At 38.2% G+C, this 15,587-nt stretch overlaps 1 protein-coding gene across 1 annotated transcript; it reads right to left on the reverse strand.

Moving 5' to 3' along the window:
• On the reverse strand, window positions 1–5,968 carry CNGA1 (cyclic nucleotide gated channel subunit alpha 1). Its single transcript, XM_005501361.2, is given in 7 exon segments — window positions 1–2,692; window positions 3,602–3,708; window positions 3,857–3,964; window positions 4,727–4,828; window positions 4,934–4,959; window positions 5,346–5,421; window positions 5,862–5,968. Coding segments are annotated over 7 exon segments (1,944 nt in total). The 3' UTR covers window positions 1–1,274.
• Window positions 5,969–15,587: the final 9,619 nt, after the last annotated feature.

Raw genomic sequence — 15,587 nt, forward strand, 5'->3', positions numbered from 1 at the left:
CCATCAAAGCCTAAGACATTTGTCTTGACACCAAACAAAATGTTTGACATTTTGAAATACATCCTGATGAAATCCCTGAAACCGTACTTGTATATATATTGGAAAAGGATGTGTTCATATGGGAATCCTTTGTGATTTTATATTTGTAGATAACATTACTATAGATACGAGTAATCACTCAAATATTTGTGTTTGTAACTTTACTAAAATCATATATTCAGCTCCTGTTACATCATATCAATTATTACACTCTAGTTAGACATTGAGTCAAGATTTATTACCTACCCCCATCAGAGTGAAGCTTACATTGGTGAAGAAGCTACTGCAACATGAAGACTTGTGTCAATGGCTAGAACGTGTCCGAAAAAATGGACACAAAACTCTAATCACAGTTCATCATGATACAGAATTGATGCACCATGTCTTGGAAAGAGTGAAGAAGGATGTAGAACATCATTGTTGGGAAACTCTTCTGGAATGGTCACCAACAGCGATGGGAGTTTTTAATTTCATCCTTCACACAGTTGTGATTTTACTGACTCTAACATTAATGTGTCTACTGCCTGTAATCATCCTGTATATAAAGTTTTGGTACATGATAAAACAAATAACCCAACTTCAACCACCCAAAACATACAAATTAACACAAAACAAATAGTACTTCACTACCTACTTACCGTGGATCTGTAAGCACACAAATTATCAATATATTATTTATGGTACAGAGGCAAGAGGTGACCATACCACCACTCTGTGAGGGTAAGGTGAATTGACTACAGTCACAGGGTGGAATGTGATTGTGTGCTCCCTCTCTTCCCTGACCTTACCTTTGCCCATAACCCTGCTCAAGTGATAACCTCCAGTGGCGGTCATGATGGATACATCTGTTGTGGTGGAAGCATCTGTTTATGATGGGTGCATCTGGCTCAGTGGATTTAGAGGAGACAGATAACAATACAATAGCCAAGGGCTAATTTATGGCAATGCACCCACCTAACCACAGTGCTGGTCAATATCCTGCTCTGAGAAGGAGTTTAGAATGCAAGGGGGTCCTCTCTGAAATTCGTGACTCAACAGGAAGGTCTCACTAAGAGTTTTGTCTGACCCTGTCCTCTATGCAGTAAATAATCAAGTGTACCTTGTCACTGAATCTTGTTAAACCACTGTTGCATTTACCACTGAACTTTGTTAAGTCACTGCTTTATATCAATATACTGCTACTGCTGTCTTGTGAGTGAAGTGCATCGCTCTCTCTGTGACAAACCTCCAGTGTTTTATTCTGCTTTTGATGCTCCAGGTTTATCTGTGGATGGATCTGCTTCTTCCAAGTCTGCAAATTCTTGCTCTATAACTGGCTTCAATATTTTCTCGACTTGTGTAAGTCTTTTTTTCAGTTTCTGTTGTGCAGCTTCATACTCAGCCAACAACCTGGCAAACTTTGTTTGTAATCTGTCCATTGCTCTTTCCATATAGCTGACCTTCTCTTCCAGATCTTTAGGATCACTTCCTAAATTTGCGACTTCGATGTCCAGCAACCCATCTTTCATTAGGATTTGCTTGCCTTTTTCTTCCAGCATAGCCTTTGCATCTGGATACTCTGTTAAAGCCTCCATGAGATCATCTTTAGACAAGCAAAACAAGTCAGAGTATCCGATACTTCTAATATTGGCTGTTCTTCGATTGCCAGCTTTGCTCCCTTTGATATTAAGAATGCTGATTTCTCCAAAATAGCTACCATCACTTAGGACCACGAATTGAGTAACTCCATCATCAGCAACTACTGCCAGCTTGCCTTCTTTGATAATGTACATCTCTCGTCCAATATCTCCTTTTCTGCAAATATAGTCTCCAGGACTGTATACTTGCGGCTGGAGTTTCAAGACCAGTTCAACCAACAGACCAGCTTCACAATCTGCAAAAATCCGAACTTTTTTTAGTGTTTCCAGGTGAACATTGATTGCAATCTCTGCTCTTAGTTTATCTGGCAGATACTTCAAGACTTCCCTTTCATCCACAGCCTTTTTGTTTGTCCACAGGTAGTCAAACCACTTGATAACTCTTTTCTCCATGTCTTTACTCACATTCCGAAAGTGCATATACTGCTTGATAGCATCAATCCTTGCCTGAAACTCTGCCCTTGCAGCATTCATGTTGGAGATCATAGAGCCCACGTTACCAACGATGGTAGCAAAAATCAATACTCCAACCAAGAAGTCAACAACCACGAAGAAATACTCAGAATCTCTTACAGGAGGGGGTGTTTCACCAATAGTAGTCAAGGTCAGTGTTGACCAGTAGAGACTGTAGACATACTTTCTCGTCAGACGGGCAAATTCAGGATCAGAGGTGTTGGGGTAGACCCATGTGTCAGCCCCAAATCCAATGGCTTTTGAGATTGAGTAGTACACACAGGCGTTCCAGTGAATAATAATCACAATGTACATGACAAGGTTAGAGATCCTGAAGATATTTGGGTAGTTCGTCCTTGTTTCTGTTCGCTGGAAGAATTCAAACATCCGAGCTACTCTGAGTAGTCTGTTTATTCTTAATTCTGGGTAATTCAGTCCTAACTTAAAGTATAAGAGATCCGTTGGTATGATTGACAGAAAATCTAATTTGAATTGAAAGGATGTCTTATATTTCTCTTGAAGCTTTTCTTCTTCTTTCACCAGAAGACCTTGCTCTAGGTAACCTAAAATTAAATGTTAAATAATAAAAAATGTCACAACTTCAACTGTGTTGTGTTTAATGTCAATGCAAATCTACTTTGAAAAATATTTTTTGTGAAAGTTCCAGACGGTACAAAATTTCTCTTACTTTTTAATAAGCAATTTCTTATTTCAAAATATTCAACATAGTACTATATGTTTCAGCTTGAACTAAACTACACAGCTTTGAAAAGTAAACATTTTGAGCTCTGATTCTTTCCCTCCACTTTTCCACTATTGCAAATGTCTGGGGACACCTCCCCCTGCCCCCCTTGCCCCCTCAACATAAACAAAAACTAAACCAAACCAAACCAAACCAAACCAACAAACAACCAACCAAACCAAACCAAACAAATACAAAAAAGGGTGTTTAAAGAGGGAAAATACTTTGAACATGGGAATTTCAGTTCTCTATTGAGTGTATCTACTCAATAGCTCTGAATATAGGATAAGATTTTAAAAGAAACAGTTGCAGTTGAAGTTAATTGCATGTCTTGCTTGCTCAATGGTCTTGAAAAATCAAGCCAATACTTGAATCTCCTTAAAGATAAAATCCAGATTTAGGTGCTACTTTTTTCAGAACCCTGATTCTCACTTGGCTGCATTGCATATTTATTTTGTCTGGTTGAGTCAGCCACAGGCAGAACAGCGTGCTTCTAGATTACCTCATGCCTAGTTTACCTCAGGCTTTATGTATTCTTTGAGTAAAATATCAGTTTCTCCTGGTTTTACAGGTCACAGACTACAGTCTTTCAGAGACTGATCTCAGTGTCTTTTTCACTATTGTACCTCATCAAGGGTACCCAAAAATAAGAGTAGGAGTATTCTGAATATTTTAAGCCACCTGACACAAATACAGAAAAGAGCAATAATTAATCATTGAGTATACTTACCTGTTCTTGTCCGTACAAACATGTCAGCAACATAGACGGCATCAGAAATGTAATCAATAATAAACCATATTGCTAAGTAGTCATGCTGAAGCTCATCAAAACAGGCTCTGAATGGGAAAATAAAAAAGTAAATTACTATGAAATGAAAATTAAATATTTGCATGAAATCAGTGATGAATAAAATATTTTAAAAATCTATTTAGGGTTACTACGATTTGCCAGAAGTTTTATATAGTCATTAAAGGCATACATCACCTAGCAATAATCATGGTCCAATTGTACATGACAGGCATTGTGATGCAAAACAACCAGTTATAATACATGTTTCCTGCTGGATCAATAATGAAAATATCTTTCTTCTTCCTAAGTGATAGGAAGAAAAAAAAAAAAAGGAGATTTAATGAGAGACTTAAAATACAAATAAGAATTTCAAAGAAAGGTATTCCAAAAATTGCTGCTCTAAAATAAATGGTCTTTATCAAAGTTAAGCTTCCTTGCTTGACTGTATGGAGAACATGAAGTTGCTTGTTAGGCGTGACTTAGGATGCACACTTTGGAATCTGAATTTTGCTGAGAAAAATCAGCTTGGTAGTCCCACTTCTGTTTATGGTGGCACATGTAATTTCAACCTTTTTACATTTATTTGTTTCCTAACCAATTAGCAGTCTTGTATGATCATTGATTTTATCACCTTTCAAAAAATAAAATCATTATACGACTACCAGTTTTTAAATAAGTGAGACAAATTATGCCTTTCTCACTGGGAAAAGTCTAGCTCTGAGAAAGATGAAACATTGGCATCATTTAGATAAAGAAACCAAAGTATGTGAAATCATACAATACAGGTTCCTACTGCACTATTTTAAATTTCTTTTCCTTGGCCAGAAAATCATTAATTTACCAAGCAAGAGTTAGAGCAAGAACTTTCAGGTCATAGAAGAGTTAACTTGCTTGTAGGTGCAGAAGAGATTGCTTTACACTGGCACAGCTTTTGCTGCAGGGTCTTCTCCAAAAAATATGGGAGTATAAGCATCTTGTTTACAGGATGTCCATTAATGGATTCGGTTTTACATCAAAAGCAATTCTATTATACTAACATAGCAGGATGTAAATGAAAATACTCACTCTTCTTTGTTTTCTTTCTTCTTGGACTTATCTTTATTTTTGGTTTTCTCCTTTTTTTCCTTGTTCTTTTGTGTTTCTCCATCCTTTTTTTTTTCTGTCTTGCTAAGAAATAGATTTACGTTTTCAGTTGTTACGGACTATGTTAAAACACATTCGGAAGCAAATTATAACTCTTAGAAATAGCAGTACTATTACTCTTTGTCTTACCTCTTCTTTTCTTTTTTCTTTTTCTTCTCCTCTCTAAGGAAAAGAAAAATATGATAGGCTTATGGGATGCACATAGCCATTGCTTACACATTTATTTATTAGAATAATTTTAATTCTGTAAAGATAACATTATATTCAGCTGTTTGGCCTTCGAAAATTGGTTTGCTTATTGTATTCACATAGAACTACTTTTATTTTAAATTTATATATATAATACCAATAACTTTGGTATTGAGAATGATCATCTTAATTGATGTGCATGAAGTTCAAATGTACATGCAGTCTCTTTTGGGGTTACTTGAATGACACAACTGTTTATAAAGAAATTCTTAGATATATATGTAATTATTTTTCATTGCTACTTAAACAACCAATATTGCAGTACTCCCATTTTATGAAATTGCAAAGATACTTACTCGTCTTTATTACTATTGTTGTTAATATTATAGCGTGCAAATGGACCAGGTAGATACCATTGCCTAGGGAACAGCAAAAAAAAAAGACATTTGTATGATATCTACTTAAATAAACAAATAAATAGTCTAAATTGACATGGACTGTTTTTCACCATTTTAGTCATGGGCTAAGTTATCTAAGGAAATTGAAAGAACACATATTTTAATCTCCTAAATTTTACAATAAGCAATATATCACAAAAAACGTAATTTATTAACAGAGGGCAAAGAAAATTAGATGATGGCAAGTATCTATGCTTAGCCAATCCCATGCAAATTATGAAAGAAAAAAACACAAAACCAGAAACAAACAAAAAACAAACAGTAAACAAATAAAAAACAAGCACAAAAAACCCAAAAACCTAAACCAACAAACTAACACCCTCCCCCCCTCCCTCCCCCCCAACCAAATGAACAAAAAACCTCAACCAATCAAACAAAAAAGCGGACACAAAAAGGCCAATTTGACACACCTGTTTTCCCCTTTGTCCCTTGGTCCAGGGTCTTCACTGGTGTCTTGCACCACCACACTGGGAATAATTGTATGGGAGTGATGGGTCTCAATCACTCCTACCTTCATGGTCAAGTTCGTCTTACCTTGGCAACTGAGGAAGACTGATTTAAAAAAAAATCAAGTCATTTCACAACTAGCAGAAGTAACAGGCATTTTTCTTTCTGAAAGATGAATCCTTTATATCCTTGCTTCCCCCAAAACCAACAATTGTATTTCCAATTTCCTCTCACCCATGACATTCCCAGCAGACAGGAAAGGGCACTGTGGATGCTTCGGTGTGCTGAATGACCAGGCAACTGCTACTAAAAAGAATGTTCTAAACATCTTTGTCTTAGAGGAAACATTAATTTAGATCTTTCTCCTGAGCCTAATCACACACTTTGAAAATACTTAAACAACTGTGTTTGAAGTGTCTACTGCTGTTTCATTTGGTTTTGAAGCAAAGCCTCATAATTTATTGTATCAGGATGGATAAATAGATTCATGCACAGGTCACATCTTGAAAACCAAACTAGGAAGCATCCAATGGTTGGATGTCCAAAGAAATGTCGATATGTCTGACATCTGAGAGTTATACTCCGTTGAGAGCAAAGGGTAGGTTCTGTAACTAGCAACTTGAAGAGCATTGTAGTAGAGTCCCCTTACTGATATAGCAAGTTAGACATAAATATCTAAATGAAAATGTCAGTGGCTGTTCACGTCTGTTTTGTTCCTATCAATATTTTTAAAATTTATAAGTTGTAGTGAACATAACTTCTGCTCTCCCTTTTTGCCACTATTCTTAGAATTTTATGACTTACATCTCATCATCAATGAGACTGCCAGCTCTTTGGGCATGAATTGTGTCTTCAAGTGTGATCTGCTCTTGACAGGGCCTTTTAGATAGGATTATAAAACAGATGTTATCCACTGCAGTAACAATATCCCTGCACATATGAAGTGAGAGTATAAAGATATCTGTAAGCCACAAACTGACAAAGGAGCAGCTGTACCACTAATAAATGAAGTCAAATGCCACAGAATGAATCAGTCTTAAAGAAAGTACTTCCATTTTGTAGTCAAGTACACTGCAAAAGAGAAGATGCTGCATTATTGCCAGACTTACCCGACTTTGGTTATTAGTCAATAAAACTAAAAATATTCCTATGCAGGAAACAGGAGAGGAACCCCATGTTTCCAGCAGTCATCACATATGAATGACACCTGGTGCAAAAAATAATACAGCAATATATAAAATTCTGCAAAAAAGAAAGATAACTATTGAAGATTATGATGTGTTCTTCCACGAACAGTCCTAAATGTAGTCTAGAATTGCTGGTCAGTCTTTAAATGCTTAAAAGCAAGGATCTGGTCTAAGGTGTCACATTGAAAGATTCTAAGTTTCTAAGGCATTGTAAACATTAGGTTAGATTCACCAGGAGACTAAAAGCTGCAACAGGATTTCCACTGACTTACTCCAAGGATAAATTGTGCTTGAAAGTGTGGAGACTGAAAGTACACCAGGTTGAATTAAGCAGCTTTATGTCTGCTTACAGATGGTCTGAAAGCTCTGCTAATGCTGGCACACAAAATTCCATCCTGATTTAGCCTATATCCTCCACAGAGCCACGCTGGAGTCCACAGAGCTGACAAATACTGCTGCAAAATAAAGCTGTGTTCAACCACTTCCAGTCACTCGGCACTAGACAAATACAAATGTGTTCATCTCAAGGGAAATCATTCCTCCAACAGAGAAGGCTCTAAACCAGTTAGGTCGCATTAGGACTCCCAGTACCAGCATTTCTACAATGACACTCATTTTTCTTGTTTACCTTTGCTCTTTGAGTCTTCTTTCATTTTAAAAGAAGAAGAAAAAAATATCTTTGACTGTGTGCTATCCAGATATAATGATCTGCAGATGCACTGGAAGTTAAGGACAATTTGAAGTGTGGTAAAATAGGATATGTGCAGAAATCCACACCCACCCAGAGGACATAGCCTGGAGGCTGGGGAAAAATCTGTATACTCTGCATTTCCCTGTTCTTAAGGTAAACAGGATTTTCTGTGCATTTTTGCAAATAATCAGATTTCTCTGGCTCTGTTAGTGTCTATTGTAAGTGGAAGCACCATGGGGTGCTCTGTGTTCTGCTGAAGGAGCCATGGCAGCCAAGCATAGGACTTGCTGGGAAAGAGGAGCTGCCATTTGGAGCAGGACTGGAGGTTTCATCTTACTGGAAACGTTAAGTGGGCATAAAAATCAGAAGTTTTTACTTCCCTGTAGTCTCAAAATACCAAATCTGAATGTCAGGCTCCAGTGACTGCTGTACCAGTTGCTCCTCTTGCCCATTGGTCTGGATACATAGCACAAGAATACAGTCAAATTCAATTAGTCTCAGAGCTAATTGTGGGTGGGTTAGAAATTCTAGAGTCTACGACACAGAAATGCTGATGCAGCATGTGCCCAGTGCAAGCTCAATAGACATTGCAATTGCTTCTGGTTTGGGGACCATGGTTACCTCAGTAAAGCATTTGTATGACAAAACCCCAACACTAGGAACAGTAGAATATGTCCTGTTAAACTCAGTGAGTCCAGAACTCACCTTATTGCATTTTTTTTATTGTTTTATAGAGGTTTTTCAAACAATATTTCTGATAGTTTTTACTAAATTGTACCAGTACCATGTTTCCTGCTCTCTAGTCACACATATTTTTCTTAAACTGATACACTGTCGCAAATTGTTACATTGCTTTTATTTTAATAATCCAATGCTCATTTTCACATCATATTGAGGTAGTGAGTTTAAAAGGTAATAAAGAGAAATGCCTGCTTTACATGTATTTTAGATTTTTACCATATTGCTTTTACTGTGTCATCACAAATAGTTTGCTTTTAGAACCTTGGGTTTTTAAATGTGACTACTATGATACGCAACTGAGTTTTCAAACATTATGACCTAAAAACTAATTGTATGAATTACTACACACCAAAATCTTCAGGGCTGCAAGAAAATGAAGGCAGTATTATCCTTTTACAAGATTGCTGTGAATGGAAGATCAGCTTCCACCTCTTCTCTTTTGATTTACCCATTTCCCACTCGCTTACTGACCCACCATATTCACTTATCTAGTCATTATTTTCAAAGAGAAAATGCTTTGAGTAAGGATATCCTGGAACACAATTTGGCATCATATAAAGGTCTACGTTTTTTTCTTTACAAAAAACAGCAAAAATCTTCATTAAAGTTGAGGTCTGCAGCATGTTACAGCAAAATCTCTCTTTTATAACATGCAGAGTCCTTAGCAGTTCTGCAATAAACAGTTTCATTAATGTGCATGCTTACCTTGGGAATGTAATCTGCTGCTTCCAATAGTGATTTCAGTCCTTTAAATCAGCCACGTTTCCTTATTAAATAAGCAGAGCCACCATGAGAAGCTAAATATAATCAACATTTCATAAATAAATCCCCTATTGATTGATTTCTCAAACAGCCAGTGCCATGTGCAGTTCTCTGAATTATTCCCAAGGAAGGACATGTATATTAGAGGAGGATTTCCTTGACCTAGTGATGGATTTTGAGATTTAGAGAGAGATGAAAGTGACAGTGGCAGCCACTATTATCCCTCACCTGAGCAGAAGCTTACTAGCCTTATCAACACGCACAAGAAGTGACAAATATTGGAGCGTACTCTGTCTTGAAACTAAAAACATGTTGTTGTAAATGGCTATATATTCAGTATTGTCTGCTGGCCCATCTTCTTAACATTGCAGATGCCTTTTTACTGTAGTAACAAGTCTTTACTAGAATAGGTAAAACACATAAATGGAAATTTCCTGTTTATTTTAATGTGTTTATAATATTGCTGAATAATAGGAAATGCTGTTTTAAACTGCTGAAGGTTCTTAACTCATCTAACATAACTTTTTAACAAGCCTGTAAATTGTGAATATATATTTAGTTGAAAATGCCATGATGCTGAAGTTTTAAGACGCTGAACTGATCTTCAAGTTTGGTACAGATTATGACTTTGCAAAATAGTTTGTAAAGTATCTGCAGTCCTCTTCTATTAGAAATGTGGAAGGGCTCATCTCTAGTGGCCACACAATCAAGAAAGCCCCCAAGAAGATGCTAGTGCACTTTGAAAGAGAAGATACTGAGGTATTTGGCCACCTCAGCTTTCTCATTTAACTGCTGGATAGCATGTGAATGAGGAGCATTATGTTCTCAGGAGTTTGAGTGGTGGATTTTTTAATCTGTTATGTTTTACATGGCCCATTTAGAAGGAAAAATAAAAAAAAAGGCATTGCTGAGCATGAAATCCAGTAAAGAAAAGCTTATGAGCAGCAAAAGGAGTCAATGTTCAAATTTGGAATTGTATTTTTATCACAAGTGAGACATAGATGAAGTTATTGAGTTACTTTTTAACTTTGCTTCACAACAAGCAGAACCCGGGAAAGGAGTCCAGGCCCTGGGACCCCGAGATTAAGACACATTTGTTTCTGTAACCAAGAGCAAGAGGAAGCAATGCAGTTAGCATTCATATGAACTTAAATCTTGCAGCCCAGGTGACTAAGTGGTCATTCATAAGTGGATTGACATGTTGTTGATTTAATCACAGACCCAAAATGACACTCAGAATCACAGGTCAATCTCCTGACCAGAGAAAAAAATTAGTCACTTCTGTTGCTACAACTTTCCAACCCTGAAGACAGTCAGTCGATTTTGTAGGAAAGTGAATGTGCATTTGAAAATTAAAGAATAAAATATGGTTTTAACAAATCGGTAATGGGCAACAAGGAAATGCATAACATTATGCCCAGTAGAAGCCAGATATAAAAACCTACAGTGAAGTATCCAACATAACAAATGGATGAAGAAGAGAATAATCTTAAAAGTTCTGGCATATGTTTCACTGTTGTCTTCAAAGGGCTGAAATACAACTCCTGTCCTAAAATCGTAGATATGGAAGGCATCTTGCAAGGTCACAGCATCCAGCTAATAATGAATCAGGATGAGTTTTGCCTCTGTCATTCTCATGGGTTTGCACTCTGAAAGATCTCAATTTCAATGCTGAGCTGTGCTTTTGTGAATACATGGTGGCACTGAGTGTCTGGGATATATGCCTTGTTGTGTGTCACAAGAACATTGAACTAATTGTGAATTCCTGCATTTGGTGCCTACCTTTGTCCAAAAGATTTAGATGACCAGCCAAGCCAAGCAAGCCTATGTCATGTCTCTCAAGCCAGTATGAACTCCAAAGGAAATAACACATCTTTCTACTCTGGCGGAGAACAGTGAGTTTTCTTTTAAAATAAGCAGTCCTGTAAAGCAACTCTAACATTTTTTCTGATTTGTTTTACCATGGAGTTTTTCAAAGAAGTTATCAAACAGAGGAAGATGAATCCTACTGTGTCAGACCAGTTCCTTCTCTGTTAGTGGCCAGGACCTCATTTATCTACAAAGAGGTCTGCAGGACAAGTTCTGGGTGAGCTCAACATAGTGGTCTCAATTCTGCCCTCCTTTAAAAGCCAATTATTTAGTTGTCATTGACTTTACTGACAATTACATTAGTTTAGCATCAATATTTTTCATGCATATTTTTGCTTTCATTCCATATTTCAGTGAAGTAACCTTGACTGATGGGAGAACGACCTCACTACTGGATTATTGTTTTAGTAGGACAACTTTAATCTACTTTTGCATCTTGCTTTGTCATCATCTGTAATTCTTCTCAATCCTATTAAAGCTACCTCTAGTTTCAGACACCCGTAACCAAAACACTAGGCACATTATACATGTATATTTATTTATAAATAAGGAACTTTTAATAGCCTGCCATTGCCTTTCAGCTTACTGTGTTGTAGCTGTGTACAGAGATGAGTGTTTGGATTGGGTCCACAGTTTTGGCAAGTTTATTTTCTGCAAACACACTTCTGTCTTCTCCAGTGCTGATGCGATTTCAGCAATGTCATGTCGGAAGTGCTGTAGCTGAAAAAGCTCCAGGGCTTCTAGCTTATTTAATAATCTTTTGCGTAGACTGGTGTTACAGGGAATCCAGGGTTGTGAAGCACCATCAGCCTCAATGAAGCTCAGTGACTGGAAAACTATCAGCGCACACAGTATCTCCACCAGTAGGTGGTACTGTATTTTTACTTTAGAGATAAATGGGTGCTTGATGGAGAGGAAAGAAGTAGAAGCATTTTAAGATGTGTGTTGGTGTGTTAGATTCCCATATGCAGATGAGGCTGGAATCGGAAAACACTGGATAGACTGCAAGCCGTCTGTGGACGTGAGCGCTAATAGGCACACAGTACAGCACCACACAGCATGATCATAAAATGATAGAATGGTTTGGGTCGGCAAGGACTTTACAGATCTTCTAGTTCCAACCCACCTCCCTGCCATGGGCAGGGTCACCTTCCACTTGACCAGGTTACTCAAAGCTTCATTCAGCCTGACCTTGAGCACTTCCAGGGATGGGACATCCACAGCTTCTCTGGGCAGCCTGTTCCAGGTCCTCACCACCTTAACAGTGAAGAATTTATTCCTTATATGTAATCTAAATCTACCCTCTTTCAGTTTAAAGCCATTACCCCTTGTACTGTCACTACATGCCCTTGTAAAAAGTCCCTCTCCAGATTTCTTGTAGGCCCCTTTTAGGAACTGGAAGGCTGCTATAAGGTTTCCTTGGGGCCTTGTCTTTTCCAGGCTGAACAACCCCAACTATTTCAGCCTCTCTTTATCAGAGAGGTACTCCAGCCCTTTGATCATGTTTCTGGCCCTTGTCTGCACTTACTCTAACAGGTTCATGTCCCTTTTATGTTGGGGACCTCAGAGCTGAACACAGTACACCATGTGGGCCCTTATGAGAGCAGAGCAGAAGGGGAAGAAGCCTTGACCTGCTGATCACGCTTCTTTTGATGCAGCGCAGGATATGGTTTGCTTTCTGGGATGCAAGCACACATTGACGGGTCATGTTGAGCTTTTCATCAACCAACACCCTCAAGTCCTTCTCCTCAGGGCTGTTCTCAATTTGTTCTCCAGCCAGTCTGTGTTTGTGCCTGGGGTTGCCCTGACCCATGTGCAGAACTTTGCATTTGGCCTGTCAAGGTTGTCTAAGTCCTTCTGGGTGGCATCCCTTCCCTCCAGCACGTTGACTGCATTGCACAACTTGGTGTCATTGGATAATTTGCTGAGGGTGCACTTAGTCCCACTGTCCATGTTGCCAATAAAGATGTTAAGCAGTGCTGGTCCTGATACTGGTCCTGAGGAACACCACTTGTCACTGGTCTCCACTTGGACATTGGGCCATTAACCGCAAGTCATTGAGTGTGGACATCCAGACAATTCGTTTTCCACCAAGCGGTCAATCTGTTGAATCCGTGCCTCCCCAATTTAGAGACAAGGATGTTGTGTGGGACCGTCTCAAATGCTTTGCACAAGTCCAGGTAGGTGACATCAGCTGCATGATAGAAGACTACATCAAAGCCTTTTACTAATATGTTTGATGTCAAGACTGTTTTTTGCATGACTACTCTGAGTGGGGATTAGCACTTCTGAAATACCCACAGGCATGACAAATGCTGTGGCTGGCCATGCCCAGCAGCAATTTGTGCGCCCTGAACTGAACCTGCAATGAGGCTATCCTTGTGCTACACAGGTTGAGATTAGCTTGAGATGCCCCTTCTCCTCCCAGCCTGGAACCTGCAAGGAACAGAGGGGCAGGGCCACCAGAATACTCTGGAAAAGATAGAACTTGGGATAAGGAATAAGTGTGGTGACTCTGCAGGAGTGCCAGTAGCTCTCAACAGTCACTTAGGATTTCTGATTAGCAGAATTTTATTTCAAGCTAAAATAACATAGGAAATCTGAGTTGGTTGCACAGAATAATGAAGCTAAAATGTTCACAAATACAAAGGTAATTCAACTGAGATTAATTCTCTTTAAAAGAAAATCACTGTATTATATTGTCACTAATAATCATGGTAGAAAATGCTCTGTAGTTAACATGGGGTTAGAATATCTAGCCTTGCTTCTCTTTCATTCGTTGCATCAAAGTTGGAGTTAAAGTGGCACTATCAGGGCATTTTTAAGGCAATATCTATAGGATTAAGCTCTTCACAGCAAGTACAGCAATCTAATAATATTGAACTGCAATCCAGAGGCATAGTTTTTTTGCCTCAGTTGAAGTCAATTTCTTTACATGTTGCTCCCACAGGTCTACGCTAAATCAACAGCATTTGGAAGCAGGTGGATTTCCCACAGTCAGAACTCCATTCTCAAACCTAGCTCAGTAGTTTCTGTGTGGCTGCATGCCAGGACAGGCAATAAACCTGCCTGTAGCTGCTGTATTGAATGAAGCCCAAGCACAGACCCTGTTGGATAGCAGCAACTGCAGGCACAGAAGAGTAATGCAGAACAGGGAAGCTGAGCAATGATGACAGGACTTCAAAATGCCACGGGCAGCTTTCCTAAGTAACACACACACAAAAAAGACAGATCTTTCTTCACGTCTGCACCTGGACTAGCTGCACAATGAACAGTTTTTCTCACTGTGGTGAAACCCAATGTCACCATGTTCACTACTGACGATAAATTAATTAAATACTTCATAATAGGACATATAAGGAACTCTGTGTATATGTGTATGAGGAAAAAAAATCCTCAATAAAATTAAAGAATTTATGACAAAGCCAAGAAGTCACACAAACTTTGTTTAATTAAGTAATTTATGGTTAACACAGAGACAAGGTGGGGTTTATTAAGGCACAAAAATGAGGTTTCTAGTGACTATTTCATTTATAAATGCAGAAGTATAAAGTTGGCTAGATATTCAGTGCTTCCATTTTTATTGAAAACCAACTAATTCTGAGTGCTTACTTAACAGTCAGTTTCAGCAAGTATTTCATTCATTGCATAAGTGACAGAATTTTAACATAACTTCTCTCTTGCATTTTCCGTACATTTAATGAAAAAAAAATAGTACAATAACCCAGAAAGGTATAATAGGGTTTCATAACAACCTTATTTCTCTTTTGGAGAAAAATGAACTGCCACAAAATTGTTTTGACTGTTAGTATATGCATATTGTTACTTCATATATGAAAAGGCTGATCTGTGCTTAGCCATAGTTGGCACAGACCCACTGAAATAAATGGAGCTGCCCTGATTTGCATTAGCTGATGACACAGGCATTGCTCTGGACCAGTCATAGGCACCGTTTTGAATGGTGAACTAGCATCTTTTTCCTCTTTATGTCAGATGATCAGGTTGCCTATCAAGACTTTATTTTCTTTCCCATTTGACCTTTACATGTCATCCAAAATAAAGAAAAATATATCAATGTTGATAAATTATTTTTATGTTGTTTCTTTCTTCCTGGCATTGTCTCAAAGTTCTTTGAAATGAGTTGGGTGTGCAAAGTACTCATAAATCATCAGTGAAGTATACATACATTGAAGTACACCCACTCCCTTCCGTAATTATATTATAGATTGCACATTCTTTATGTCTGTCCATCAACTTGGATTGTTAGCTGTAAGTTTTTTGCGACTTCATATTTTTTTTTGGTCAGAAAGAGTTTCATAGTGTTAGCACAGTTGGCTTGTATCAGAAGTAGTGTGGCCAGCAGGACTAGAGAAGTGATTGTGCCACTGTACTCAGTGCTGGTGAGGCCCCACCTTGAATCCTGTGTTCAGTTTTGGGCC

The sequence above is a fragment of the Columba livia genome, chromosome 4 (assembly GCF_036013475.1).
Source record: "Columba livia isolate bColLiv1 breed racing homer chromosome 4, bColLiv1.pat.W.v2, whole genome shotgun sequence".
In the NCBI taxonomy this organism is placed as follows: Eukaryota; Metazoa; Chordata; class Aves; order Columbiformes; family Columbidae; genus Columba; species Columba livia.